The sequence below is a fragment of the Candidozyma duobushaemuli genome (genome assembly GCF_002926085.2).
Source record: "Candidozyma duobushaemuli strain B09383 chromosome Unknown D_B09383, whole genome shotgun sequence".
Classification (NCBI taxonomy): domain Eukaryota; kingdom Fungi; phylum Ascomycota; class Pichiomycetes; order Serinales; family Metschnikowiaceae; genus Candidozyma; species Candidozyma duobushaemuli.
The window spans coordinates 96,196-121,084 of NW_020289898.1; the positions used below are offsets into that span (position 1 = coordinate 96,196).

The 24,889-nt window shown below is 46.8% G+C and overlaps 14 protein-coding genes across 14 annotated transcripts; 10 read left to right on the forward strand and 4 right to left on the reverse strand. All coding sequences in view use genetic code 12, as the record gives it.

Annotated features, from left to right (window-relative positions):
* Positions 1–703: 703 nt before the first annotated feature.
* Positions 704–1,594, forward strand: SPE3 (spermidine synthase; the record flags this gene model as incomplete). Its single annotated transcript, XM_025482107.1, has 1 exon — positions 704–1,594. The coding sequence occupies one exon, from the start codon at positions 704–706 to the stop codon at positions 1,592–1,594; it is 891 nt and encodes a 296-aa protein (XP_025336725.1).
* Positions 1,595–2,076: 482 nt separating this feature from the next.
* Positions 2,077–3,198, forward strand: RAD14 (Rad14p; the record flags this gene model as incomplete). Its single annotated transcript, XM_025482108.1, has 2 exons — positions 2,077–2,121; positions 2,167–3,198. 2 exons carry the CDS (start codon positions 2,077–2,079, stop codon positions 3,196–3,198), a joined length of 1,077 nt encoding a protein of 358 aa, XP_025336726.1.
* A 767-nt stretch (positions 3,199–3,965) lies between these two features.
* HSP90 (Hsp90 family chaperone) lies at positions 3,966–6,086 on the forward strand (the record flags this gene model as incomplete). The annotated part of the gene is made up of 1 exon (XM_025482109.1): positions 3,966–6,086. One exon carries the CDS (start codon positions 3,966–3,968, stop codon positions 6,084–6,086), a length of 2,121 nt encoding a protein of 706 aa, XP_025336727.1.
* A 71-nt stretch (positions 6,087–6,157) lies between these two features.
* CXQ87_003643 (uncharacterized protein) lies at positions 6,158–9,094 on the reverse strand (the record flags this gene model as incomplete). Its single annotated transcript, XM_025482110.1, has 1 exon — positions 6,158–9,094. One exon carries the CDS (start codon positions 9,092–9,094, stop codon positions 6,158–6,160), a length of 2,937 nt encoding a protein of 978 aa, XP_025336728.1.
* A 161-nt stretch (positions 9,095–9,255) lies between these two features.
* Positions 9,256–9,855, forward strand: CXQ87_003644 (uncharacterized protein; the record flags this gene model as incomplete). Its single annotated transcript, XM_025482111.1, has 1 exon — positions 9,256–9,855. One exon carries the CDS (start codon positions 9,256–9,258, stop codon positions 9,853–9,855), a length of 600 nt encoding a protein of 199 aa, XP_025336729.1.
* Positions 9,856–10,707: 852 nt separating this feature from the next.
* On the forward strand, positions 10,708–11,538 carry SUI3 (translation initiation factor eIF2 subunit beta; the record flags this gene model as incomplete). Its single annotated transcript, XM_025482112.1, has 1 exon — positions 10,708–11,538. The coding sequence occupies one exon, from the start codon at positions 10,708–10,710 to the stop codon at positions 11,536–11,538; it is 831 nt and encodes a 276-aa protein (XP_025336730.1).
* A 186-nt stretch (positions 11,539–11,724) lies between these two features.
* Positions 11,725–12,195, reverse strand: CXQ87_003646 (uncharacterized protein; the record flags this gene model as incomplete). The annotated part of the gene is made up of 1 exon (XM_025482113.1): positions 11,725–12,195. One exon carries the CDS (start codon positions 12,193–12,195, stop codon positions 11,725–11,727), a length of 471 nt encoding a protein of 156 aa, XP_025336731.1.
* Positions 12,196–12,314: 119 nt separating this feature from the next.
* CXQ87_003647 (putative serine/threonine protein kinase) lies at positions 12,315–13,382 on the reverse strand (the record flags this gene model as incomplete). The annotated part of the gene is made up of 1 exon (XM_025482114.1): positions 12,315–13,382. One exon carries the CDS (start codon positions 13,380–13,382, stop codon positions 12,315–12,317), a length of 1,068 nt encoding a protein of 355 aa, XP_025336732.1.
* A 274-nt stretch (positions 13,383–13,656) lies between these two features.
* Positions 13,657–14,016, forward strand: MED9 (Med9p; the record flags this gene model as incomplete). Its single annotated transcript, XM_025482115.1, has 1 exon — positions 13,657–14,016. The coding sequence occupies one exon, from the start codon at positions 13,657–13,659 to the stop codon at positions 14,014–14,016; it is 360 nt and encodes a 119-aa protein (XP_025336733.1).
* An 811-nt stretch (positions 14,017–14,827) lies between these two features.
* CXQ87_003649 (putative rhomboid protease) lies at positions 14,828–15,630 on the forward strand (the record flags this gene model as incomplete). Its single annotated transcript, XM_025482116.1, has 2 exons — positions 14,828–15,429; positions 15,474–15,630. The coding sequence occupies 2 exons, from the start codon at positions 14,828–14,830 to the stop codon at positions 15,628–15,630; spliced, it is 759 nt and encodes a 252-aa protein (XP_025336734.1).
* Positions 15,631–15,994: 364 nt separating this feature from the next.
* On the forward strand, positions 15,995–18,058 carry CXQ87_003650 (uncharacterized protein; the record flags this gene model as incomplete). The annotated part of the gene is made up of 1 exon (XM_025482117.1): positions 15,995–18,058. One exon carries the CDS (start codon positions 15,995–15,997, stop codon positions 18,056–18,058), a length of 2,064 nt encoding a protein of 687 aa, XP_025336735.1.
* A 113-nt stretch (positions 18,059–18,171) lies between these two features.
* On the reverse strand, positions 18,172–19,323 carry TOM40 (Tom40p; the record flags this gene model as incomplete). Its single annotated transcript, XM_025482118.1, has 1 exon — positions 18,172–19,323. One exon carries the CDS (start codon positions 19,321–19,323, stop codon positions 18,172–18,174), a length of 1,152 nt encoding a protein of 383 aa, XP_025336736.1.
* Positions 19,324–20,881: 1,558 nt separating this feature from the next.
* On the forward strand, positions 20,882–23,713 carry PFK2 (6-phosphofructokinase subunit beta; the record flags this gene model as incomplete). Its single annotated transcript, XM_025482119.1, has 1 exon — positions 20,882–23,713. One exon carries the CDS (start codon positions 20,882–20,884, stop codon positions 23,711–23,713), a length of 2,832 nt encoding a protein of 943 aa, XP_025336737.1.
* A 153-nt stretch (positions 23,714–23,866) lies between these two features.
* On the forward strand, positions 23,867–24,337 carry CXQ87_003653 (uncharacterized protein; the record flags this gene model as incomplete). The annotated part of the gene is made up of 1 exon (XM_025482120.1): positions 23,867–24,337. The coding sequence occupies one exon, from the start codon at positions 23,867–23,869 to the stop codon at positions 24,335–24,337; it is 471 nt and encodes a 156-aa protein (XP_025336738.1).
* Positions 24,338–24,889: the final 552 nt, after the last annotated feature.

Here is a 24,889-nt window from a genome sequence, read left to right on the forward strand (position 1 = left end):
AATATTTCACTTCCGCAAATATCACCTACAATTCATTGCAAGATGATTCGATTCTCTCAAAACAGGTACATGAGTCAATCTCCCATGATGAATTCCAAGCAAGACAGTTATATATACAGTTCCGAGAAAGCTTTGAGTTTTTCGAAAGCTCACAGATGACTAACCGTTGAAAAGTTACAGGGCTATATTGAAGTTGGAGAACCCTTGGGTGTGAACTCGTAAATACACTCCATTAGGCAAGCACCATTTCTCCACCTCCACGTTCGCAAAAATATTTTTCTTCCATCAATCTCGGGAAACGTACTCTCCTGAATATTCTTTTCAGAAACCCAGACCTAATATCAAATATACATTAGTCTTTAGAAACAGATCTCTCATCGGTTAATCCTGGTAAGTATGCTGGGGCTTGGTAATGCTGCGCATGCGCATACAGGTACTTTTTGATTGCAAGGGGGTACCTTATGAAGGGTACATAGCAAATTAATTGAATTTCAAAGTCTCAATGGTTCTTTATTCCAGGAATTGATAATTATCTCCTTGAATCTGCCTGGTACACAACACACGAATCACCTCCCAGGTAGCACCTGCACTCGGGCAGCAAGCGATAAGTGAGACATTTAACGGCAGGTTGCCCACGTGACCGGCGGCACCTTGGCAAGCATCAAAATTTACCAATCTCCATATCCCCCAATTCCTGATCACAATGTCTGAATTGTCTCACCCTTCGATCAAAGACGGCTGGTTTGCTGAAATCAGCGACACCATGTGGCCCGGCTCGGCCATGTCCTTGAGAGTCGACAAGGTCTTGTACTCCGCCAAATCCAAGTACCAGGATGTTCTCGTGTTCAAGTCCACCGACTACGGCAATGTGCTTGTCTTGGACAACTGTATCCAGGTTACCGAGAGAGACGAGTACTCTTACCAGGAGATGATCACCCACTTGGCCATGAACTCCCATCCTAACCCCAAGAAGGCGTTGGTCATCGGTGGTGGAGATGGTGGTGTCTTGAGAGAGATCTTGAAGCACCAGGGCATTGAGGAGGCTTGGTTGTGTGACATTGACGAAGCTGTCATTGAGGTGTCCAAGAAGTACTTGCCGGAGATGTCCAAGTCTTACGATGACCCCAGAACCAAGGTGCACATTGGAGACGGCTTCAAGTTCTTGGAGGACTACAAGAACACTTTTGATGTCATCATTACCGACTCTTCTGACCCTGAGGGTCCTGCTGAGTCTCTCTTCCAGAAGCCTTACTTTGAGTTGTTGAAGGGTGCTTTGACTGAGAAGGGTGTCATCACCACTCAGGCTGAGAGCATCTGGTTGCACATGGACATTATCTCCAAGTTGAAGAAAGACTGCAAGCAGATCTTCCCTGTTGCCGAGTACGCTTACACCTCGATCCCAACCTACCCATCGGGTACCATTGGCTTCATGGTTTGCTCCAAGGACGCTAACGCTAACGTCAAGAAGCCATTGAGATTCGAGTGGGATGACAAGTTTGTCGATGAGAACTTGAAATACTACAACGCCAAGGTGCACGAGGCCTCTTTTGTTTTGCCTCAGTGGGCTGACAAACGTTTGAACAAGGAGACGTAGGATATATGAATGAAAAGCAATGTGTGGTTCAGGTATGATATAGTGCTGTTCTGACTGTTAGACCAACTTTATGGAAATGTTGAATCCAGAAAAAGCTCTTGTCACCTTAAATTTGTTTAGCACTTTGGAGGCGATGAAGAGGGACTATTGCCGAGCTTTCATTGCTTCACCACTCAAGATCACCCTTTTGAGAATATAATGATGAATTTCGAGTATTCTAAGAATTATTTTTTTCGCCTTTGCAGTGTTACGGTGCAATGTACCAAAGAAGCCAGGTGATGACCTCAATACTTCCTTCTCCTTCAAGACTTAAAAACTCATTACGTGAAGAAGTTTGAAATATGAAGCTTTCAATAAATTCTTCCCCTGATTCTTCCTATCACTTTCATGTGGCTGACTCATTTGCCACTAGACCCTGACATCACTGACCTGTGTAGGCATTTTGCAACCATCGCGATATCAACCCCAGATTAACAACCACCATGTCTTTGCCAAATGGCATCCTGCCTGAGCAGCGGGCTCGAATAGTATGTGAAACCGGTATTTCTTATTAAATTTAAACTAACAATCAGGAAGCCAATAGACAGAAGGCTTTGGAGCGCCTCAAGCAGAGAAGAGGTGGATCGCAACCATCGAAAGCTTCAGAACCACCCAAAACGGGACCGCCACAAAAAGTGATTCCTCCTCTACCGAGAACAGAGCTTACTCCCGAACAAAAGAAACGAATCCAGGAAAACCGAGAGCGTGCGCTTGCCATTCAGAAGGAAAGACAGAAGCAGCATCGTGATGCCACTGGAGATAACGACATCAGTCTGATTCCAACAGAGCAGATCAAGAAGAAGGCAAGGCTTGAGTCGCAGTACCAGCCACCGGCGATCCAAAAGAAGGACTATATTGAGTTCGATTTTTCTACGATGAAGGACAGTCGAGGCGGTTTCCTAGATGATGAGGAGAAGCATGGTCTCAAGGGCGTGGAAGAGGAGCCTGAGTCACTCCAGCAATGGAAGGAGAGACAGAAAAAAGAGCATTTGGTGAGGGACTTGGCTCCTCCATTGGACTTGGAGAACGCACCGAAATGCTTCGAATGTGGTTCCTTGGAAATTGATCCGAACTTGTTCACCAACTTCCGCGAGGTCCGAGTGTGCCGCCGCTGTCAAAAAGAGAAGCAAGATAAATACTCGATGTTGACAAAAACGGAGTGCAAAGAAGACTACTTGTTGACAGATCCCGAGCTTCAAGACGTTGCGCTTCTTCCTAGAGTCGAGAAGCCAAACCCACACGGATTCCTGCGAATGCAGCTTTTCTTGAGATTTCAAGTTGAAGAATTTGCGTGGAAGAAGTGGGGTCTGGCTGAGGGCTTGGACAAGGAATGGGAGAGAAGGGAGGCTGTTCGCTTGCAACGACGTGAAAAACGGTACCAGGACAAGCTCAAGGAAATGAGGAAAAAAACGAGAGCCGAGGAATATACCAGGAAGCTCCGAAATGGTATGTCGCTTGGAGAAAGGCATGAGCATAGCTGGCTGGAGCCTATTTCCGCTGGTGGAAACGTTGTGAGGCGTCGTTGCACGGATTGTGGCATCGAGACGGAGGAAGTCATGATCTAGAGAAGATGTGACAAAATTGGATTTAGAATAAAGGTAATGGTTTTGTAAAAGTAAAACTTGATGTTAGAAATGGCACGATATCGACGATTTGAGAGAAATGCAAGGCACTGTTCACTTATGTTTCAGTTTCCATTGTAAAAAGGACCCTGTTCTTAACCAGAATCTCGACCATGTTGGAGTTGAAACTTCCCCTTCAAAAAACAAAAACCTATTGCTTGTGCATGAATTAGAGTAAATTACACCATTTTTTTATTACTAGAAGATTGTGTCGTATTGAGTCATCGGTTATCGCTCTCTGAAAGTAGAAGGCCACGTTGAGTGAAAAATTATTCATGACGCGTCCCCTGAAGACTTTCAACAATTCGATGTATTCATTTCAACCAATTCATAATCATACTTGTCAAACTTTCAATTTCGCCTCAAAAAAAACGAAACTCATTTTGTTACCTACCCCAGGTGGCTTCCACAGCCTATTTTTCGCAGCCATTCTAGAAGAAGAAGCCTTCTCGACCCCACAACCATAAAATTCAAAAGAGGCAATTATTTGAAAAAAATGAAATTTTTACAAAACTCCCACCAAAACTAATCGACACATCCAATTTCAGAAATTTTTACCAGCCGTAGAAGGCTGTGGAAGTAGGTGTTTCTCTGCCCTGCATCCCTAGAGAGGTCCATGGAAGGCCATGGAACTTTTTCTCGCCGCGTTCCTCAACTATATATTACGCTCACTGTGCCCTTTCAACATCTTCAACTAATTACAAGCCGCCATGTCTGAGAAGGTTGAGACCCACGAGTTTACCGCTGAGATTTCTCAGTTGATGTCTCTCATCATCAACACCGTCTACTCTAACAAGGAGATTTTCTTGAGAGAGTTGATCTCCAACGCTTCCGATGCTTTGGACAAGATCAGATACCAGGCCTTGTCCGACCCATCCCAGTTGGAGACCGAGCCTGAGTTGTTCATCAGACTCACCCCTAAGCCTGAGGGCAAGGTTCTCGAAATCAGAGATTCGGGTATCGGTATGACCAAGACCGACTTGATCAACAACTTGGGTACCATTGCCAAGTCTGGTACTAAGGCTTTCATGGAGGCCCTTTCCGCTGGTGCCGATGTCTCCATGATCGGTCAGTTCGGTGTCGGTTTCTACTCCCTTTTCTTGGTTGCCGACCACGTCCAGGTCATCTCCAAGCACAACGACGACGAGCAGTACGTCTGGGAGTCCAACGCCGGTGGTAAGTTCACCATCACCTTGGACGAGACCAACGAGAGAATCAAGCGTGGTACTATCATCAGATTGTTCTTGAAGGAGGACCAGTTGGAGTACTTGGAGGAGAAGAGAATTAAGGAGGTTGTCAAGAGACACTCCGAGTTCGTCTCTTACCCAGTCCAGTTGGTTGTCAGAAAGGAGGTCGAGAAGGATGTCCCTGTTGACGAAGACGAGGCCAAGGAAGAGGAGTCCAAGGACGAGGACGACAAGAAGCCTAAGTTGGAGGAGGTTGACGATGAGGAGGAGAAGAAGGAGAAGACCAAGAAGGTTAAGGAGGAGGTCACTGAGACTGAAGAGTTGAACAAGACCAAGCCTTTGTGGACCAGAAACCCTAACGATGTCTCCAAGGAGGAGTACAACGCTTTCTACAAGTCCATCTCCAACGACTGGGAGGACCCATTGGCTGTCAAACACTTCTCTGTTGAGGGTCAATTGGAGTTCAAGGCTATCTTGTTCGTTCCAAAGAGAGCTCCATTCGATGCTTTCGAGTCTAAGAAGAAGAAGAACAACATCAAGTTGTACGTCCGTCGTGTTTTCATCACCGATGACGCCGAGGAGTTGATCCCAGAGTGGTTGTCTTTCGTCAAGGGTGTTGTGGACTCTGAGGACTTGCCATTGAACTTGTCCAGAGAGATGTTGCAGCAGAACAAGATCATGAAGGTCATCAGAAAGAACATCGTCAAGAAGTTGATCGAGACCTTCAACGAGATCGCTGAGGACTCCGAGCAGTTCGAGAAGTTCTACTCTGCTTTCTCCAAGAACATCAAGTTGGGTATCCACGAGGACCAGCAGAACAGACCTGCCTTGGCCAAGTTGTTGAGATACTACTCTACCAAGTCCACCGAGGAGTACACCTCCTTGTCTGACTACGTCGTCCGTATGCCAGAGCACCAGAAGAACATCTACTACATCACTGGTGAGTCCATCAAGTCTGTTGAGAAGTCTCCATTCTTGGACGCCTTGAAGGCCAAGAACTTCGAAGTCTTGTTCCTTGTTGACCCAATTGACGAGTACGCCATGACTCAGTTGAAGGAGTTTGAGGACAAGAAATTGGTTGACATCACCAAGGACTTCGAGTTGGAGGAGTCTGAGGAGGAGAAGAAGCAGAGAGAGAAGGAGGTCGAGGAGTTCGAGCCATTGACCAAGTCCTTGAAGGAGATCTTGGGTGACCAGGTCGAGAAGGTTGTCGTTTCCCACAAGTTGGTTGACGCTCCTGCTGCCATCAGAACTGGCCAGTTTGGTTGGTCCGCTAACATGGAGAGAATCATGAAGGCCCAGGCCTTGAGAGACACCACCATGTCCTCTTACATGTCTTCTAAGAAGACTTTCGAGATCTCTCCTAAGTCTCCTATCATCAAGGAGTTGAAGAAGAAGGTTGACGCCGAGGGTGCTGAGGACAAGACCGTTAAGGACTTGACTACCTTGTTGTACGAGACCGCCTTGCTTACCTCCGGTTTCTCCTTGGAGGAGCCATCTTCCTTCGCTCACAGAATCAACAGATTGATCTCCTTGGGTCTTAACATCGAGGATGAGGAGCCTGAGACCGCTGATGTCGGTGCCACTACCACCACCTCTACTGAGGAGCCAGCTGTCGAGTCCGCTATGGAGGAGGTTGACTAAACGACGTGATGCTTAATTCTATACATATATATACTTCAAAGCAAAATAATTGGTTAGATGCAAACTGTAGATTATTCTTGTTCAAGCAGCGCTCTAGCAAGACCGTCGATTGTATCGAGTACTGACTGAGCATGTTCCCTAGTAAGTAGGTCGGTATCGTTGTCTTTAACATATCGTAAAACTGTCAAAATCTTTCCCCTATAAGCACTGGGGAATGGAACATGGTCTGACTTTGAGGTACCAACAATCAAATCATTTATCAAGACAATTGCAGACCGTCTCATAATGGCTTTATCTTTGTCGGTTTCAAGCTGTAGGATACCAATGGCACAGTCAAGTGCATTTTCAAGATTTTCAAGAATCCCGATTGGGTTTGTATTACAACAAGTTCCAAGTAACGACATCGCCGACATTCTGAGTCTGTCGTCAACCAAAGCTTCATCACCAGAGGGTCTTCTAATGAGCGATAATGCGCCATCTGACACCTCCTTAGCCAAGGATCCTGTGAACGCCTCGTCTTGGTTTTGAATGAATCGGAGAATAACTTCTCCAATTTTGAGGCGCTCATCAAGATCAGTTTTTTCCTCGCTTGAGCCAGAATAAAGTCCCATCAACTGGGGAAGAACAGATGATGCGTCCCAATCGAGCAAGCTGTCAAGTCCCTTGATAGCATTCAAATAAATGAACGGTTCAGGGTCCTTTAGTTGTACAAGATGCAAATTGAGTGCAAAATCTAAAGTGAGGACTGGACTCTGCTGCTCCACCAACTGACGTAGAAGATATAAGCCATGAGCTCTGATAGGAACCAAAGGATCATTGAGGTTTGCAATAGCACGGGCAAACACTTTTTGGTGTGCCTCTTTTTCATTCTTTGCTGGTGCCTCACCTTGCAAAAGAAGACCGATTCTGTCAGCCAAGGACAGAGCTGGGGAGAGTTGGCTATAGCGTTCTTGCAAGACTTTCCTGATTGAGGCGAGCTTTGCTCTGCAAGCATCATCAAGAGCAACAGGTTGAGTCTCCGAAAGAACAGCTGAAAGAAGCTCAAGAACCACTGTAAGTAGCTCGTTTGATGATTCTTGGGGGTCTTCCTCGTCGTCAGAATCGACATCCATGTCAGCGGCTTCAGTTCCTTCTGATGCACTGCTCCTATTTTGAAGCACGGTCTCGATAAGCTCAAACAACTCAAGCGGTGATTCAGCAAGAACCTCTTTGAACTCCTTGGCCAAGCCTTCTAACAAACGAAGATCCGCTAGTTTGATGAAAGAATTGTCTTCTGAAAGGGACTGAGAGTCCAGCTTTAGCCAATTTTTGAGCAACGTAACAAACAATTTCCTCACAGGCTCATCATCAAGTTGTTTGGCTAGCTCCACGAAGTATTTGCAGCCGCCGTCAAGCAATTTCACAAAGTCCAATACTCTAGCTTCTGCTGACTGGCTTTCACCAACTTTCGTATCTTCACGACCGATTTCAACAAGTCTGTTAGGTCCAAATCTAAACTTCCAGCCCTCACCACCCGCATTGACAACGTTGCGAGCTATTAGATCAAGAGCTTGTTGCAAGGCATCGGAATCGGTACCAATGCATGCCAAAAACCCCAAAATAATGTTTTGAGCCACTTCGCCGGAAGACTCGTTTTTTTTGAGGAACATAAAGTAGGACCAAAGAGGTACAAGAACTGGCATGAAGGTGGACATGAGTAGCGGAACAGGAAGTGGCCTTGATGACAAGGTGAGAAGCACGTTGATGTTGTTGTTCAACGATGCTTCCGACACGAGCACCAAATCCGTGCTTTCCTTGGGGTCAGGGTTCGAGTTACGCCATATCCGTTTGAGGATAAAATCTTCAACAATCCTGGGGTTCTTATACCAGATTTTTTCTATGACATGAGCTGTGCAGCTGGTGATCGTTGGTCTGTTGATATTCACGAGTAGGTCGTAGCACTGGTTGCCAATGGAAGTGAAGTACTCGCTGCTAGTACAATCCTTTGGTTTCTGAAGCACCACACTAGCCACTTGATCTAATTTTTCGATACCAATGTCCTCTTGATCACGCAATCCGAGAATGTATTCCATTAATGTGAGAAGCCCGTCACCCTTAGGAGCGGAATACGGAAGCGCCTGGAGTTTCAGCATGACGAAGGTCTTAAAAAAGCCTGGTGAAGGAGATTGAACCAAGAGGGAGTAATCCTGGTAAAGCTCGAATGTAGATGCGATTGAAGTGACTTTCGTAAACTCTCTGTTGGTTCTCTCTCGAATCTGGTGACTGAAGTAAGGCACTGTGGCTAGGGTGATGGTCACAGTAAGGAAATCGGAGTAACCACTGCCCTTCATCAATAGTTGTTGAACATCAGACTTGTCAAAAAATACTTGCGTCAACTTGTCATAAATCAAAGTGAGAAGTAGTTCGTGTTGCTTGTGTCTCTCGGTGTAGGATTTGGCCCCTTTAGCTGGTGGCACTTGGTCTATCGTCAATGGCTTATATATGGGAGAGCCAAAGTCTTTGAGGCGCCTCTTCTCGAGGGGAATACCTATTCTCAATGGAACAATGCAGGGGTAGATGCCGAGGATGATGATGACGTTGACGAGTTTGGCAAACGTCTTGATATCGTGCAAGGATATGGAAAGAAGGTTCTTGTCCTTGTCTTTCGCATTCGCTTTGAGGGAGTACTCTTTGATTTGTATAAGGAAGTCTAGGAGTTGTTGAATCACATCCCAGCGCTTGTCTTGGGAGTCTCTTTCGCCAAATAACGTTTGATAGAGCCCATCAATGGAGAGATCTTCGAGCTTGGGCTGTAGCATAGATTCTAGCTTCTGGAATAGAAGATCTAGGTCCGAGTCTCCTAGGTACTGAGGCTTATTCAATCCTTTACGTTCAGGATAAACTTCATCGCTGGATCTCTTGACTGTGGTAGACTTTCGTGTGGCAAAAGGGTTCTTAATGATTCTTTGCGGGTCCTTCTTGGTAGGCTCCCTAGGGGTATCATCGACCTCTTCTATCTTTGGCGGCATGTCTCGTCACGAGAAATTCGAGAAATGAAGGTTTTTATATTTTGAAGCCCGCAATTGACGTTGATTCAAAAGTAGATGTCTTGCTTATCAAGATCCATATACCGGTGTACTGCTGCGGTGAAGAGCATCGCATTTTCCACCAACTACCTACTTACCAGAATATGGCTGTAACGTCGCTTTCGCAGGAGGAAAAAGACGCTCTTATTTACGATGCTAGAGAGGGCGACTTGGAATACCTCAAGGAGGTTTTCACCACCATAGTGCCCGGTCTGCTTCTCCCTACTATTGAGGACGACATCACCAAAAGCACCGCTATCCATATGGCCGCTGCCAATGGGCACTTGGAAGTCGTAAAATATCTTTTATCGCTTTTGCCCGAAAAAGAGGCCTCTGAGTTGGCCAGCAGGCAAAACGACAGCGGCAATACCGCTTTGCATTGGGCTGCTTTCAACGGTCATTTGGAAGTGTGCCAGCTATTAACGCAAACTTACAAGGTAGACGTTTACATCAAGAACGGCTCCGGTCATGATGCCATCTACGAGGCCGAGGCCAACAACAAGGAGGAAGTGGAGAACTGGTTGTTGAAGATGTATGCCATCGAGGATAATGTGAAGGTCGAGGACCAGGGAGAGAAGACCAAGGTGACATACACGCCAGGCAAGGAGTCCAAGGAGCTTGAGGAGCAGGCTCAAGAGGCTGAGAAGAAGAGAGGTGTGGAGAATTTGGAGAAGAAGACTGAGGAGTTGAGCATAGACAAGTGAGTGATCTGGCGCCAGTCCGGGGCTTGACAGTGTATAATAGAAAAGATCTCATTGTGGATTTGATGTAGAGGATTTGGGGAGGTTTAAAAATTAGAGTTGACAGAATTAGATTCTGAAACATGTGGGTAGCTTACAATACATTTGGGGTAACAAAGGTCAATAGATATTGCATTTGTCACCTTTCTTGAAAACTCCAGGAAAAGCTGGCAATTTGGAAAAGCTGACAATTTGAAAAGAAGGATCAATTATTCATTCAGCTGATGAACAGAAAATTGGCAGGCTTGATTGGCAGGCTGTTTTGGTAATCCTGTATTCTAAACCTTATGTCAACTTTAGGAGTTTGGCCCGGTAGTTCAGTGAAACTTGGCCAACGAAATAAAAAGCATGGATATTGGCAGCGTGTTTACCCTTTATCTCGTTTCATACCTAGAGGAGAGGCGCTAGTACGATTGAGTTTTTCGCAGCCATTTCAATGGCATACAAATGGAAACACACTACACGGTATGTCACCCAAATAATGAGAATATTCATTCATCAAGCTTGCCTAGCTCGACCTCCAAATGGAATTGTCATGACTTCAGCATTTGTGGGTAAGTATGAGTAGCTGAAGATCTATGATTGGCTTAACCGAGACATCACCAGATGGAGCACGCTCTCAAAAACGAGATTGAACTTCCAAATCTGATAGAACTTGAAGGTCTTGAATATATAGTAAATAATTTTAACACCACCCGGCAAGCAACATTGACTCTTACTGTGTATCAACGACTCTGGGGCCTACACCTGGTCGTGCGCAACACGCTAGAAAAAAGGCTGGAAAAAATTCACCTCATTACTCAACTATCCACCACCATGAGTGACTTAGGGTTTGATCCGAGCTTGAAAAAGAAGAAGAAGGCCAAGAAGCCCGTCGAGGATGGCGAGAGTGGCAGCCCAGCCCCAGCTAGCGCCGAGTTGGACGATATGTTCGCTGGCTTGAAGAAAAAGAAGAAGTCCAAGAAGACAGAAGAGAATGGCGAGAGCGCCTCACCCTCGGTAGACAGCGTGACGGCGTCTTTCGATGACTTGGGCTTGAAAAAGAAGAAGAAGAAGTCCACGAAAGCTGCTGGTGCCTCTGACTTCGACGAGGCCTTGGAGAAAGCCGGTCTTGACGATGTCACCGCCACTGCTGAAGAGAAGGAGTCATCCGTTCAGACCACCTTGGGATTGCCATACGACTTCCTTTTGTCCCGATTTTTCACCATTTTGAAGCAAAACAACCCGGAGTTGGCCGGCGACAGAAGCGGACCAAAGTTCAGAATTCCTCCACCTGTGTGTCAGAGAGAAGGTTCCAAGAAGACATTGTTTGCCAACGTGCAAGAGATTGCTACAGTGTTGCAGAGAAACCCCGAGCATCTAATCCAGTTCTTGTTCGCTGAATTGGGTACCTCTGGTTCTATTGACGGTGAGAAGAGATTGGTGTTGAAGGGTAAGTTCCAGCCTAAGCAGATGGAGTCTGTCTTGAGAAGATACATCATCGAGTACGTGACATGCAAGACATGTAAGTCTATGAACACCGAGTTGAAGAGAGAGTCGGCCAACAGATTGCATTTCTTGAGCTGTAAGGCTTGTGGATCCACGAGGTCCGTGTCGAGCATCAAGACTGGTTTCCAGGCCCAGATCGGCAGAAGAAGGAGAATGTAGTGGCATTAGAGCTACGCTTTTTTTCTTCAACATTTCATTTGAACCCATACCGCCGGGAGAAGAACGTGGACACCAACATGTCCTTCATGCATTTAGTTACCCAGCTCTATGTGTTGTGTATAGTATAAACATCATCAACGAATCTAGCAATGCGTAGCTTGTACAAGCTTTCTAGTGGGTCACGGCCTATTGCATCTCCACAAATTTCTTGAGACCCACTGCCCATGTGCTCACTCCGGAGTTGGCCATCATGAACGTGAGCACTTCGGTTTTCAACTGGCCGGGTTTCTTCTGGTGAGAAATCACTGCCTCGGCGGTCCTGGCAACAAACTGTTTATGTCCATCTTCAAGTGAATCAAAGGATCCGAGTAGTCTTTCGTTCACGAAAGCCTTGTCTTCCTCTTTGAACTGCCCTTCGCTCACATAAGTCTCGATCGACAGCTTCACTTGCCGAAGCTCTTCTTCTGTGTATTCTTTGACAGGTGCCACATTACTCGTGGCTACACTGCTTTGGGAGGAGTTGGCTGAACCATATGCACGAGGAGTCCGTCTTTTCAGGCGGCTTCCGACACTGCCGCTGCTAGTGTTTGCTTGCATCATAATGTCTGGACAGTCATTCCAGCCCTCCATGAGCTCGCCTCTTTGGAACTTTGTCATGTCTGTATTGCAGGTCTAAGCTTGGTAATATTATTCAGACACGGGCTCAAATGTTTGGGAGAGAGGAGTGTCTGTCTGCAGTCCAATGTAGGGAAAGATGGGGACCTTTTCCGTGTAGATCATATTTTATGAAGCAAAGTGAGACAGGACTCTAGAAGCTCGTCAACTGTAGGCCTTTCTGTAGGTTTCAAAACTAGGCATGACTTGATAATGTCAATGAGTTCGGGAGAGAAGCCTCGAAGGTCGCTCGGAATCTCATATTTACCCTGCGAGATGGCTAAATTCAAATTGGCGCCTTGTTCAATTTCGAGTTTTTCAAATGGCGAGAATCCGAAGCAACAACTGTACAAGAGACACCCTAAAGACCATATATCTGTCAGCTCGGTGATTTCGGCGTTGCTAGCAACATCCAAAAGCTCAGGTGCCCTGTACGGAAGCGTACAATGTTCCTGGGCAAATTCGGTCAATGTAAGTGCCTGTTGCCGAGAGGTCACTGTAACTCTAGCCTTGGAGCACAGGCCCAAATCCACAAGGACTGGTAAGCCCTCAGCAGAGAGCATGACGTTTGCAGGCTTGATATCTCTGTGCGCATATGGACAGAGTTCCAGAAGTTCTGTTGCCTGGCCGTAGCTATCATCGTCTTCATCTGGAAGCATCAAATCATTTTCGTCGTCATCAGTTTCAGGACCTCCGGCGCTGCCTCTTTTCTGGTACTTATGCATTGCTTGCACACCTCGAAGCACGCCAATGAATATCTTGAGCACCTCCTCTTCCTCCATAGAAACGCTATTGAGCACATTGAAGTTGATCACATCTTGTAAAGACCTCTCAAAGTATGGAAGAAGAATGTAGAAGGTCCTTGATCCATCGCTTTCGTTGACCACGCTTTCGTCTATAGTGTGGATGATGTAGGGGGTTTTGCTTTCAGCAAATCTGTGGTAGCTGCGTACTTCTCGCCACGCATTGGCATAAGTTGCATCATTTCCACCGTACGGACACCGAATCTTCTTCATGGCGTATAGGTTGTTAGCATTGTTCTTCTGCGATACAAGATAGACATAAGAGAAGCCACCTTCACCGAGGAGCCGGAGTATTTTGTATTTTGTGCCATTGACCGTAAGCGAAGGGCTTGAAAGATCAGGAAAACAAGGCAAGCACTTGGTGAGAACCAGAAATAGAAGATCCATGTTGAGGGCGTGATGGAGATAGTGAGTCGAGCTACAATTGATACTACTGGCTATATGTAGGTATTAGCTGAAAGCAAGGATTTACTGAGGCCACGGAGCAAGCTTGGAAGTCTGAAATATTCCATTCTTATTATTTGAGATAATATCGTTACTTGGATTAAATATTTTAGATTTTGAGCAAGATCTGGCGTCGTAAGCATGGGGGTATATGGTTTTGGTGTACGGGTGCAATTATACACTTAAAGATGCTTACCGCATTTAGACACATCAAACCATGAGTGAAGAACCGAAAGATATCGAAAGCAAGGTTGACATTAACGTTGAATCCCAAGAATCCGAGAATCTGGCTTTGGAGAAAGCCGAAGTTATCGAGCTTCTACCCAATCTCTTCACGCTTCTTCAGCAGCTAGAAAAGGGTGAATTGCAGCCAAAAGACTTTGACAACCACGCTGGCACAATTCGTATGAAACTCAATGAAATGAGGCAACTTCTTCTGGAGATTGATGGTATATGTGAGCCTGTGTCTGACAGATTGGAAAAGATTGACGCTATAAGGGAAAGTAACCTTAGGAAGAAAGAGTTCATTCAGGCCTTCCACGAAAGAGTGAAGCTGGATATAGGGAAAGACAGTTGAGCTATTTGATTTGGACTTCATTAGCCCTTTTGACGAGCTTGTTTAACTCTCCTAATCTGGAAGTCTTAACTAGAACTAGCAGTGACAAGAGCCAGCCAAAGAGCTAAATACGTTTGGAACCACTAAAGGCCGATACAATAACGAGTCTCATATAAATGCAAGAGGTTATTAACGGTTCGACCCTTAAGAAGCTTTTCGTCTCCCTGAGCAGATCGAATAGCGGTGAAGCCATCGATGTTGACAATATCGTTTAGGATAGTTTCATGCCGTTGGGCATGAGGTAATGCGCTGAAACAATTCAGAGAGGGCGAAAATTGTGTATAAGGAAGTATTGACTCGAGCATTTTGTGGGTCAAAGTGGTCCATCGAGACAAGACAAGTCTACCCTTGTACAACATTCGCATTTGTCATTTTCACTCTTCAAGGTTTCAATGACTTTGCCACGCCTAACGAAGCTAATCTTATAGCTTCAACCCAAATCAGCTGGGTGAAGGTGTCATTTTTCCGACATGTTTCTTGCGGCAGATCTATTTACAGTGGCCTGAGCGGCTAAGTCGGAAAATCCGAGCGATCAAAGGCATTGGTCTAAGGTATAATCCAGTTTAATCGCCCACATTTCTCAATTAACCAATCACAAATGGTATCGTTCTTCAATTGAAGGCTTATGAATTCCACCACAGCAAGCCAATCCCTCTCGTCTTGAGCGCGAAATATTCACTATGTGTTGATACAGTCGAGAGTTTTTTAGGTCTGCTCACACCGGCATTCTTGAGCTCCACTTTCAAAACAACCTTAAAAAGCTCCCCTTGCCATGGCTCCTTTACAAGCCCACTTGCCTAACGCAGACACCTTGGATAACCTCCCTGCCTTCACTGTAGGGTTCACCATCTTCGCTGTGGGCTTCTTTGGATTCTACCCTCGCGACTCCGATGCTGTTATCTTGGAGCCACATGCGCCATTGAACCTCAACTTGAACGCCATTCTGTTTTACATCTTCCCACATCTCAATGTGTTGCACTTGTTGTTGAACCTCGCGTCTTTGGCGCCGCTCTTGGCTCGCTATGAAAGAAGCCATGGAACTGTGTATACCGGTGTCACCATGAACATCTTGGCAGTCGTGGCGGCATTGCAATACTGTTTATTGGGTCTAGTCTTGTACCCTACGCAGCATGTGGCTGGCTTGCTGGGAATCTTCTTCTCGCTTTTGTCGTTCTACTGCTACAAGGAGCACTTCACTCACCCCTCTGTGTACACATTCCGTACACAGGGCAACGAATTCCCAATCCCAACGCTTTACGTCCCATTCCTCTACTTGTGCTTGCTTGCGTTCCTTTTCCCCAACTCGTCCTTCTTTGGCCATTTGGCGGGAATCAGCGCTGGCTTCTTGCTTGCTATGGGCAAGATCAACTTTATGTTCCCCCACTGAAGGTTATCTTGTGGATAGAACACAAGCTCAGCCCTGTCATCAGTACCTTGCACAACATTGTTGTGTGGACTAGAGAAGAAGAAGCCGTCAACGAGCGCAATGTGGGCTACAAGCCTTTGTTGACTGCCGATGTCGAACAAGGCGAGTCCGCTTCATTCGAGGGTTTCGAAAGAAGGTTGGGCAACTAAGCGCCACAATAGCGAGTTTGACAATTACTAAAGTCTACTTCCGCAGACTACCCATGCTCACCTGAATATCAACTAATCAACGTCATTAAGTCCGCACGAACCAAACCTGCTCTAGAGCCCAATGCCCCTACACTGCTCGACATGGTTTTCCCCGTAAAAGGGTAGCTAATCTTCATTTTCAATTTATACTTCTCTTTTTTTTTCTTTTCTGACGTCGAGGGACCTCGTTTGCCCCAGACGTACCCCAGACCACCCGTACCTCAGAGTCTGCAGTAACCACTACATTTTGAGAAAACATTCACATAGCCATACACCGGTCCTCCATTATCAACATCCCATAAGCCTTGTTATTCTGAATTTCGTCATGATAAGTCAGGATAAGCCGGACGACTCGAAAAACCGGAGGCCGCCGAACGACAAGCGAAAAAGGCGGGGCAGAAAGAAGAAGAAAACACCCTCCTCGGAAACCCCTGTGGACGGTCAAAGCCCCCAGAAGGATGCTTCCAAGGCTGCTACTGTGGACAATGCTGCATCTGAAGAGAACACAGCCAATGTGCCAAAGACGCCTGTGGAACCCTCGCCAAGTCAATTACCCACGCTAATAACAGAACCGATAACTCAACCGCCGAAACACCAAGAACAGCTTATGAGCCCTCGAAAACAGACTTTACTACGTCATAAGAAAAGTAGTGATCGTGTTGCCGAGCCTTCTTTTATCAGTGAAGCCAAGGAATTTCGGAAAAATAGGAAACAACCTGTTTCTTCAAACAATAGCGAAGTTAACTCAGTGGACGACCACCAGAAGTACCTGGAGATTCTTTCCCAGCAGAACTTGCAGGGGAAGGCCTCGCTTTTTCGCTATCTGGCTGCCCGAATCTTGGTCTATCATGAGCAGATTCTGGATCCGGTTCTGCAGTCGTCTTCAGGGACACTCTTGGGACATGGAGAGCTTGAGATCTTCCAATTGCATAACGGCGACGTGACTTATTTGCTGTGTGGCCGCTCGTTTGTCTATCCGCTTCTTCCAAAGCTCAAAATTCTTCGCATAAGTCTCAACCAGTTCATCTTGCCTTTGTCGAACCCAGAGCGGTACTGGAAAATCAACATTGATACAGAGGATGTCGCTGTGATAAAGGAGCTCGAGCTGATTTTACAGGGTGTCGTCAAGTACACCAACCTCTCATTTGCAGCTGCCAAAGCTCCCTCCCTTCCGTCATACATAGAGGAAGAGCTTCAGGAGCCACATACGCCTGAAAAGACAAAGCCTTCGAATGGTAACGGTGACCCTCTTCATGCTGGGCATGAAAGAACACCAAAATCCAGTCACTTCACACCATACTTCAACGATATCCCGGAATCACCGCCATCTGCACCGGTGTCTCCTCAACAGCTCTACGATCCAGATCCAGCGTTCCAAATTCCTCCTACCCAAGAACCTCAATGGCCTTTGCATCGCAAAACATCGAATCAATCAATCACCTCGGCGCTTGCTAGTTTCAATGTCAATGAGCACAACTCCAACTCGAAAAAACCAGCTTCTAAATTATTCCAACCAAAACCAGTGAGTCAGCCTCACCCTCATGCTAACCCGCATGCAAATCCACATGCCAACCTTCCAACACCAAAGGAGTTGTCCTACAAGCAGCACTCGAACCCCTATCAGTCCCGCTCCAGGCCAGCGAAGGCCGATGCCAAATCTGACTCCTCTTCCATGGACTCGCTTCTCGATGAGTATGAGGAGAACATTTCTACTACAAAATCCATCAATTACAACATTCCTAGATCACAGTCGCGGACAATGTCTTTGGCATCCAGTGCGTATCCAGCGGCCATCAATTATCAGCGTGGAAAGATCCCACTCGTTCCAGATATAAGAAGCAATGTGGGCTCCACTACACATGAACCGGCTGATGAGGAAGATGATGATGATTTCCCAAAGACATCACTCTCACAGTACAACAGAGCAAGACAGAATACCCAGAGCCAAAGGTCCCGCCGGTCGTCTCCTAGCGAGCTCTACAATTCTGTCAGCAACTGGATGGAGCCAAATGTTCGTCAGCCCCAGTTATCCCACTCTCGCTCAAATTACTCGCTTGCCAGTGCGAAGAACAGTATCGCATCCAACCGCACCCAGGAAAGCACCCTTCGGGATATTTATCGCTCAATCACTGAGAATAACTTGCATGCCAATTTGCAGCAGCCAAATGGAAGGCGTCCAAGTGTCGGGTCTAGCCGTGGATATGGGCCCAGGCCTAAAACGAACACTTTGAATACCCAGACCAAGCCTCCAAAGACTGAACAAAAGCAGGGTAGGAGCAGAAACGAATCACTCAGTTCGTCAGATGTCTATCGCCTTGTGAGTGCTCGTCGTAGTGAAACTGAAGAACCAAGCAAACGTGGGGGGATTTCACGGTTGTTCGGATGGTGAGAGTTCAAAAGTAAATCAAGCATCGAAATGTACAATATATGATTATACGATATATACAATGAGAGGTCATGAAAGTATGGGTTGTAGCACTGGTGCTGGTCTATCAAGATGCATTACATGGCAGCGCCAGGGATAGGGTTGCCGTTGGCGTCAACCATACCGTTTTGCATCAAGAATATCTGCTCATTACCGGCAGTCTCAACCTGCAAACCAGCACCCACCTTGGAGGACTGCTTGAAGTGGTCAATCTCACCAGCGAACATGACAGAGAGCATAGGCATGATCTTCTTCTCCAAGAAGACCGAGGTCTTACCAGTGGTGTCGACCTGGCCTCTGAAGACGGCGGTACGGTACTCGTACTTGGCACCCAAGGTGGTGATACCCTCAACGACAGGTTCGAGCTGGGCGCCGAAAGGTGTGCTGACAGGTCTCATACCGGCGGCGATCTGGGTCTCCAAACCAGCCTGGACGTTCTCGGAAACCTTTCTCCAGAAGGTACCGACAAGAGCACCCTGGCCCTGGACCTGGGCGGTAGCAATCCAGTCACCGGCGTTGTAACGGGCAAAGTAGCTGATAGCACTGTCTGGAGGAAGAGAGGAGTTCTGTCTGGAGAAGGTGGCCTCGACACCCACAGCAAACTTCTTGGTCAAGGACTGCAACAAGGAGCCAATGGCAACACCAGTAAAAGCACCGGACAAGTACAGAGGGTTCAAGGTCTTGAAGTTGATGGAGAAGTCGTTGGCGTTGTAGTCCTGCTCCAACTGGCACATGGTAGGCTGGCCGTGAGCAATCTGCAAAGTCACCTTGGAGACATTGTGCTCGTCCCAGCCGTAGTTGACCTTACCAGAAACGGAGAACTGGTTGTCGATGTTACCCTGGGCAAACATGTTTTCACGGGCGTACAAAGCCGAGAATGCATAAGGGGGCAAGTCGCCGCCAATGGAGAAGGCGTGGGAGGTCTGGAAAGCTGGGTCAAAACAGAAGGACTTGTTCAAGTCGGCACGCAAACCCTGGAAGAAGTGCTGGTTCAAGAAGACGTCACGGTTGACCTCCTTGGTGAGGTTCTCCACGGTACCTGGGTTGGTCAAACCCAAGGATTGTCTGTGCTGGGAGATGTTGGTGTAGACGTCGTTCAAGTAGGAGAAGACGGGGTTGGAGGACCAGAAGCCGTTCTGCTTGGGCAACTCAGGAGCAGTCGATGGAAGCGTGGGCACTGACATCTTGGAGATGTCGGCCAAAGGCTGGTTGATCTTCTGTTCCGACATTACGTTGGTGGTTTTGCTGGAGATCTGGTAAGCTTGTCGAGAAAAATTTGAGCGCGGGACGGTGTGTACGCTGGAGGCCTCTATGCCTGTGGGGTCGGCGTAAATCGTGGAACAGATGTAGTAGGTGGTAGAAAGGGCACGAGGAGGGGACCTATTGGATAGTGTAGTGGAGTTTTATGAGATGCTAGTGAGAAGGAAACATTGCTTTGGGTTGGTGGTTGGGGACTCGGTAGGTGTTGGGTTTGTAGCAACCTTAGCGTTTTGTGGTTTTAGCTGAGAAAGAAACTCCAGTTAATCATTGGATTTTTTTTTTTTTTTTTTTTCCCATGATTATTAAGAATGACTCTCTGTGGCTGATAGAGCCAAGATGTTTGGTGTTGGGCATCTTGGTTTTGGAGAAGATGGGTTCGCAGCCATGCTGAGCAGGATAGCCACTCACAGATCTCACAGATCTCGGTTACTACCAAGATGATGTCGATGATACCCAACGGGTTCTAGGTGGAAGGGGTGTTCTCCTTTATTGTTTATCGAATGCTTCTTTGGCTGCTTTCATGAATTGTGTTAGACAAATTCGGGCATTTGTCGCATAGACCCTGAGCTTTGGTACGTTAGTAGTGATGATGTGAAAGATACAGATGGCTAAATTTTTGTCCACAAAAAGGAAGCACATGGTATTTCTGGTACTTTGTAATACATCTTTGCATCTTTGAAGCTTAAGTAGCATTATGTGAATTTTGGGAACATGTCAAAGTTTTGCAAGTTTGTGTGAATTTAGCATAGTACTTAAGAAATGATGAACATTGAGTTGATTTGATGACAAGGTAACATATTTTGAAGAAAAATGGAAAATATAGTGCAAGCTTTCACCACTTGTTCGGGCTCAAATTACCGCAAAAATGAAACTGCTTGGTAATCCACTGATATAGTGTAGGCGAGTAGGATTCCGAGGTAGTAAGGGAGAGGCCAATACTTCAACCGGTTTTCTGTAATAGAAATCGCCGACCGTAGCGATATGAAGCTGGAGCCTTCAAGTTGGGATCAAATGTTCTATCAATCCCATTTTCTAATAAATTATCAATTCATCGCTTTGTTCCGTAAAACCTCCCCCAAATTACCGGCGCACATGGACCCATTTGGTGCTTGTATATGTCCAGACAATATTACACATTATTTTCCTCCGATATAACAATTGCATTGGTTTTGACCTCCTTCTGTCTAAACCACGCCCAACAGCTAACCGATTGACTCCGAGTCACATGGCTCATCTGGTCTCCTTGGAATGACGTTGCGTGATGATCTCTGATTTCGCAGCCAATGATAGCAGAAACAAGAGCACAAAGAGCCCGACTTTCAAAGAAGTTCAAAGCTTTTATCTTCAAACTGAACAGCTAGAACTCACTTATTACAAAAGAACAAAATTTCCCCAATCAATTCCCGTTTCAGCTGGAATCGGGCTGGCGATGGCCGGTGGTCAGGTGACGGCCGCACAGATATATCTCGGACTTTTGGGGCTCCATTGCTACCGTTGAACCAAGAGTTGAAACCAACTTAATTGAAAATGCCAGTTTCCGTCGTGAACGGCGCCACAGGCGCTGTGCTTCACGCTCCCGGAAAACCCGCTATGAATCAAACCATCAATTTCTACTCCAACGTTGTGGGCTTCAAGGTCAAGTCTGAGCAGGCTTCATCCGCCATTTTGCTTGCCGACGACAAGAAGACCACTTTGAAGATCGAAGTTTCAGACGAGAGAACGGAAGAGGAGATTGAGGAATTGAGAGAACACTGGACTCAGCTGTTCAACGTTGCAGACTGGAGATCTCAGATCTCTCACTTGACCTTTGCCGTGACCAAGTTGAACGATTTGGTGTCTACGCTTTTGAACCTGGACATTCCTTGCCAGTTGTATCCTAATGAATTGTACCCTAGTGAAGTTTATACTACGGACCCATTGGGAAACTTAGTCGGCTTCACCAGCGCTTCCAACGCCTTGAGCTTGTTACCTCCGGTGGCCAAGTTGACTATCGAAGAGTTTGAGCCAACCGTCATGAGCTCAGCAGCATCGGAGGTCTCAAGAATTGTCAGTGATACTCCTACCCTGAGAAACATTGCCGTCATGACCTCTGGTGGTGACGCTCCCGGTATGAATGCCTGTGTCCGTGCGGTGGTTCGTGCTGCAATCTTCAGAGGTTGTAAGCCATTCGCTGTGATGGAGGGCTACGAGGGATTGGTCAGAGGTGGCTCCGATTACATCAAAGAGATGCAATGGCAGGATGTGAGAGGCTACTTGACCGAGGGCGGTACTAAGATCGGTACTGCTAGATGCATGGCTTTCAAGGAAAGACCAGGTCGTTTGAAGGCATGTAAGAACATGATTGAGGCAGGCATCGATGCCCTCATTGTCTGTGGTGGTGACGGCTCCTTGACAGGTGCGGACTTGTTCCGTTCTGAGTGGCCTTCTTTGATCAAGGAATTGAAGGACAATGGCTCCATCAACGACAAGCAGTACGAAAGACACAAGCACTTGAATATCTGTGGTGCTGTGGGTTCCATTGACAATGACATGGCTACTACCGATGCCACCATTGGTGCCTACTCTGCATTGGACAGAATCTGCAGAGCCATCGACTATATCGACGCTACCGCCAACTCTCACTCGAGAGCTTTCGTGGTTGAGGTCATGGGCCGTCATTGCGGTTGGTTGGCTTTGATGGCTGGTATTGCAACCTCTGCTGATTATATCTTCATTCCAGAGAAGCCCTCCTCATCCAAGGACTGGCAAAGCCAGATGTGCCAGATCGTTTCTAAACACAGAGACAAGGGCAAGAGAAAGACCATTGTTATCATGGCCGAAGGTGCCATCACAAGCGACCTAGAACCAATCACCGCCAAACAAGTGAAGGATGTCTTGACCAACAAGTTGGGCTTGGACACCAGAGTCACTACTTTGGGTCATGTTCAAAGAGGTGGTAATGCCGTTGCTTACGACCGTATCTTGGCTACTTTCCAGGGTGTCGAGGCTGTCAAAGCCGTTTTGGAATCTACCCCAGAAACTCCATCTCCATTGATTGGTGTCAAAGAAAACAAGATTGTTCGCTTGTCACTCGTGGAAGCTGTCAAGGTCACAAAGTCTGTCGCTGAAGCGATTGAGAAGCATGATTTCGCCAAGGCAATGGACTTGAGAGACTCTGAGTTTGTGGAACACTTGAGCAACTTCATGGCCATCAACTCTGCCAACCACGAGAAGCCCAGTCTTCCAGAGGAAAAGCGGAAGAGAATTGCCGTCATCAACGTTGGTGCACCTGCTGGTGGTATGAACAGTGCAGTTTATGCCATGGCAACATACTGTATGTCCAGAGGTCACACGCCTTATGCCATCCACAATGGTTTCTCCGGTTTGGCCAGACACGAGTCCGTCCGCTCGGTAGACTGGTTGTCCATCGAGGGCTGGACATCCATGGGTGGTTGTGAGATTGGTACCAACAGAAACACGCCCGAGAGCACAGACTTGGGCTTGATTGCATATTACTTCGAAAAGTACAAGTTCGATGGCTTAATCCTTGTCGGTGGCTTCGAGGCCTTTGTTTCCTTGGAGCAGTTGGAGAAGGCCCGTGCTATGTACCCTGCATTCCGTATACCCATGGTTCTCGTCCCAGCTACTATCTCGAACAATGTGCCTGGTACCGATTACTCACTTGGCTCGGACACTTGTTTGAACTCTTTGATGGAGTACTGTGACGTCGTCAAACAGTCTGCATCTGCCACTAGAGATCGTGCATTCGTCATTGATGTTCAAGGAGGTAACTCTGGCTACATTGCCACGTTCGCTTCATTGGCCTGTGGTGCTCAGGCATCTTACGTGCCCGAGGAAGGCATTGACTTGGCACAATTGGAGCTTGACATCAAGTCTTTGAGGGAATCCTTCACTGCAGAAAGGGGACTTGCGAGAACTGGTAAGCTATTATTGAAGAGCACGAATGCCTCGAAGGTGTTGACTACTCAGGTTTTGGCCGAGATCATGAAGCTGGAGTCTGACGGTGTGTTTGATACCAAGACTGCGGTGCCAGGTCACGTCCAGCAAGGTGGCTTGCCTTCTCCCGTGGACAGAACGAGAGCAACAAGATTTGCTATCAAGGCAGTGCAGTTCATTGAATCCAAGTCTGATGACATCAGCAAATACAGAGACGAGCTCGAAATTCCTATGGACGACAAGAGCTTATCTGAAACTGCTGCCGTTTTGGGAATTGTGTCGCTGCACCTTCAGTTTACTGGAATCAGACAATTGTATGATTTCGAGACTGAAGTGAAGAGAAGAATGCCAAAGAGAATACACTGGGCCAAGACCAGAGACGTCTGCGATCAGTTGGTGGGCAGGACAAAGCTTGAGGCTTAGGCCACGAGTTGGAATAGACAGGAATAAAGTAAGACTTTAAAGACTTGTTAGGAAATAAGCAAAATATATCAAAGATGAATCGATCTAGTGAATGGGTGAAGTACTACCCTGACGAGGTGCGTTAGTCCTGCACCACTCGAGACATCAACACCGATGGATTTAGTACAACAGATAAACAATTGTGAAGACAATGCAGAGCTAGATGAGCTAAAAAAGCAAGTCAGCGTTCTCAATCAAGCCACATATGGGGAACTACCGTCTTTCGAGCGCAAAAAGCTATATAGTAGCATCCAAGAGGCAAACAAGGCTATAGAAGCAGCAGACAACCGGATTAATGTGGACTACTTTCGCTTTGAGGGTGAACCACAGCCACCACTGATCCTCAAACAGCAGGAAGTGAAGAAAAGCTCGAACCTAAATGTTGTGCTGAAGCAAGTTTCCCAGATTAAGAATCAAACGCTTGACTTGGACGAACTTCTAGGCGCAGGTCACGCTAACATTAATACGATTGAGTCTTCTAAGATAAGCAACAAAAAGATCTGGCCAGGCTCCGTACGTCTTGAAAATGCCAGAGATTCAACCATCACCCTTAATACTACGGGCCTCTTATGGCTCGTAACATGACCCTGAGCGTTCTTAAGGTAAAAAGTCATCAGCTACGGCTCCACAATATCACCAATTGCGAGGTTTATGTGGAGAAGGGGCCAGTTGTCATGGAAGGATGTCTGGGGATAAAGATTGGAGTACTCAAGGACGATAAGCTATGTGGGGACAAGGAGATCGAAGTGTTTGACTTTTCGTGGCCTGGCGGGGCAAAGAACCCCAATTTCGAGTACATTCGTGGGGTATGAAGCAGTGATCAGTTTGCAGAGAAACAGGGGCTCGGACATGCTTTTGAGTGGTTGAGATGGGTGTTCGACCGTTCAAAACTACTATAGATATCATCCAACCGAAGAGAGCATCATATTGAAGTTCATGGCATGAGTGTTGGTCTAGCCTGAAGAGGTAATAGACAACCCTGGAAACCCATCGTTGTGACTTTCCCTGATAGTTATACACGTCGCGTTGCACCGGCCCCTGATCAATGCCGAAGCCGTGCCGTCCGATGAAACTTCTGAGAATGGTCACTTGTGGCCCCTATAGTGAGGCTCGGGTAGTTAACCGAGATACCCCAGG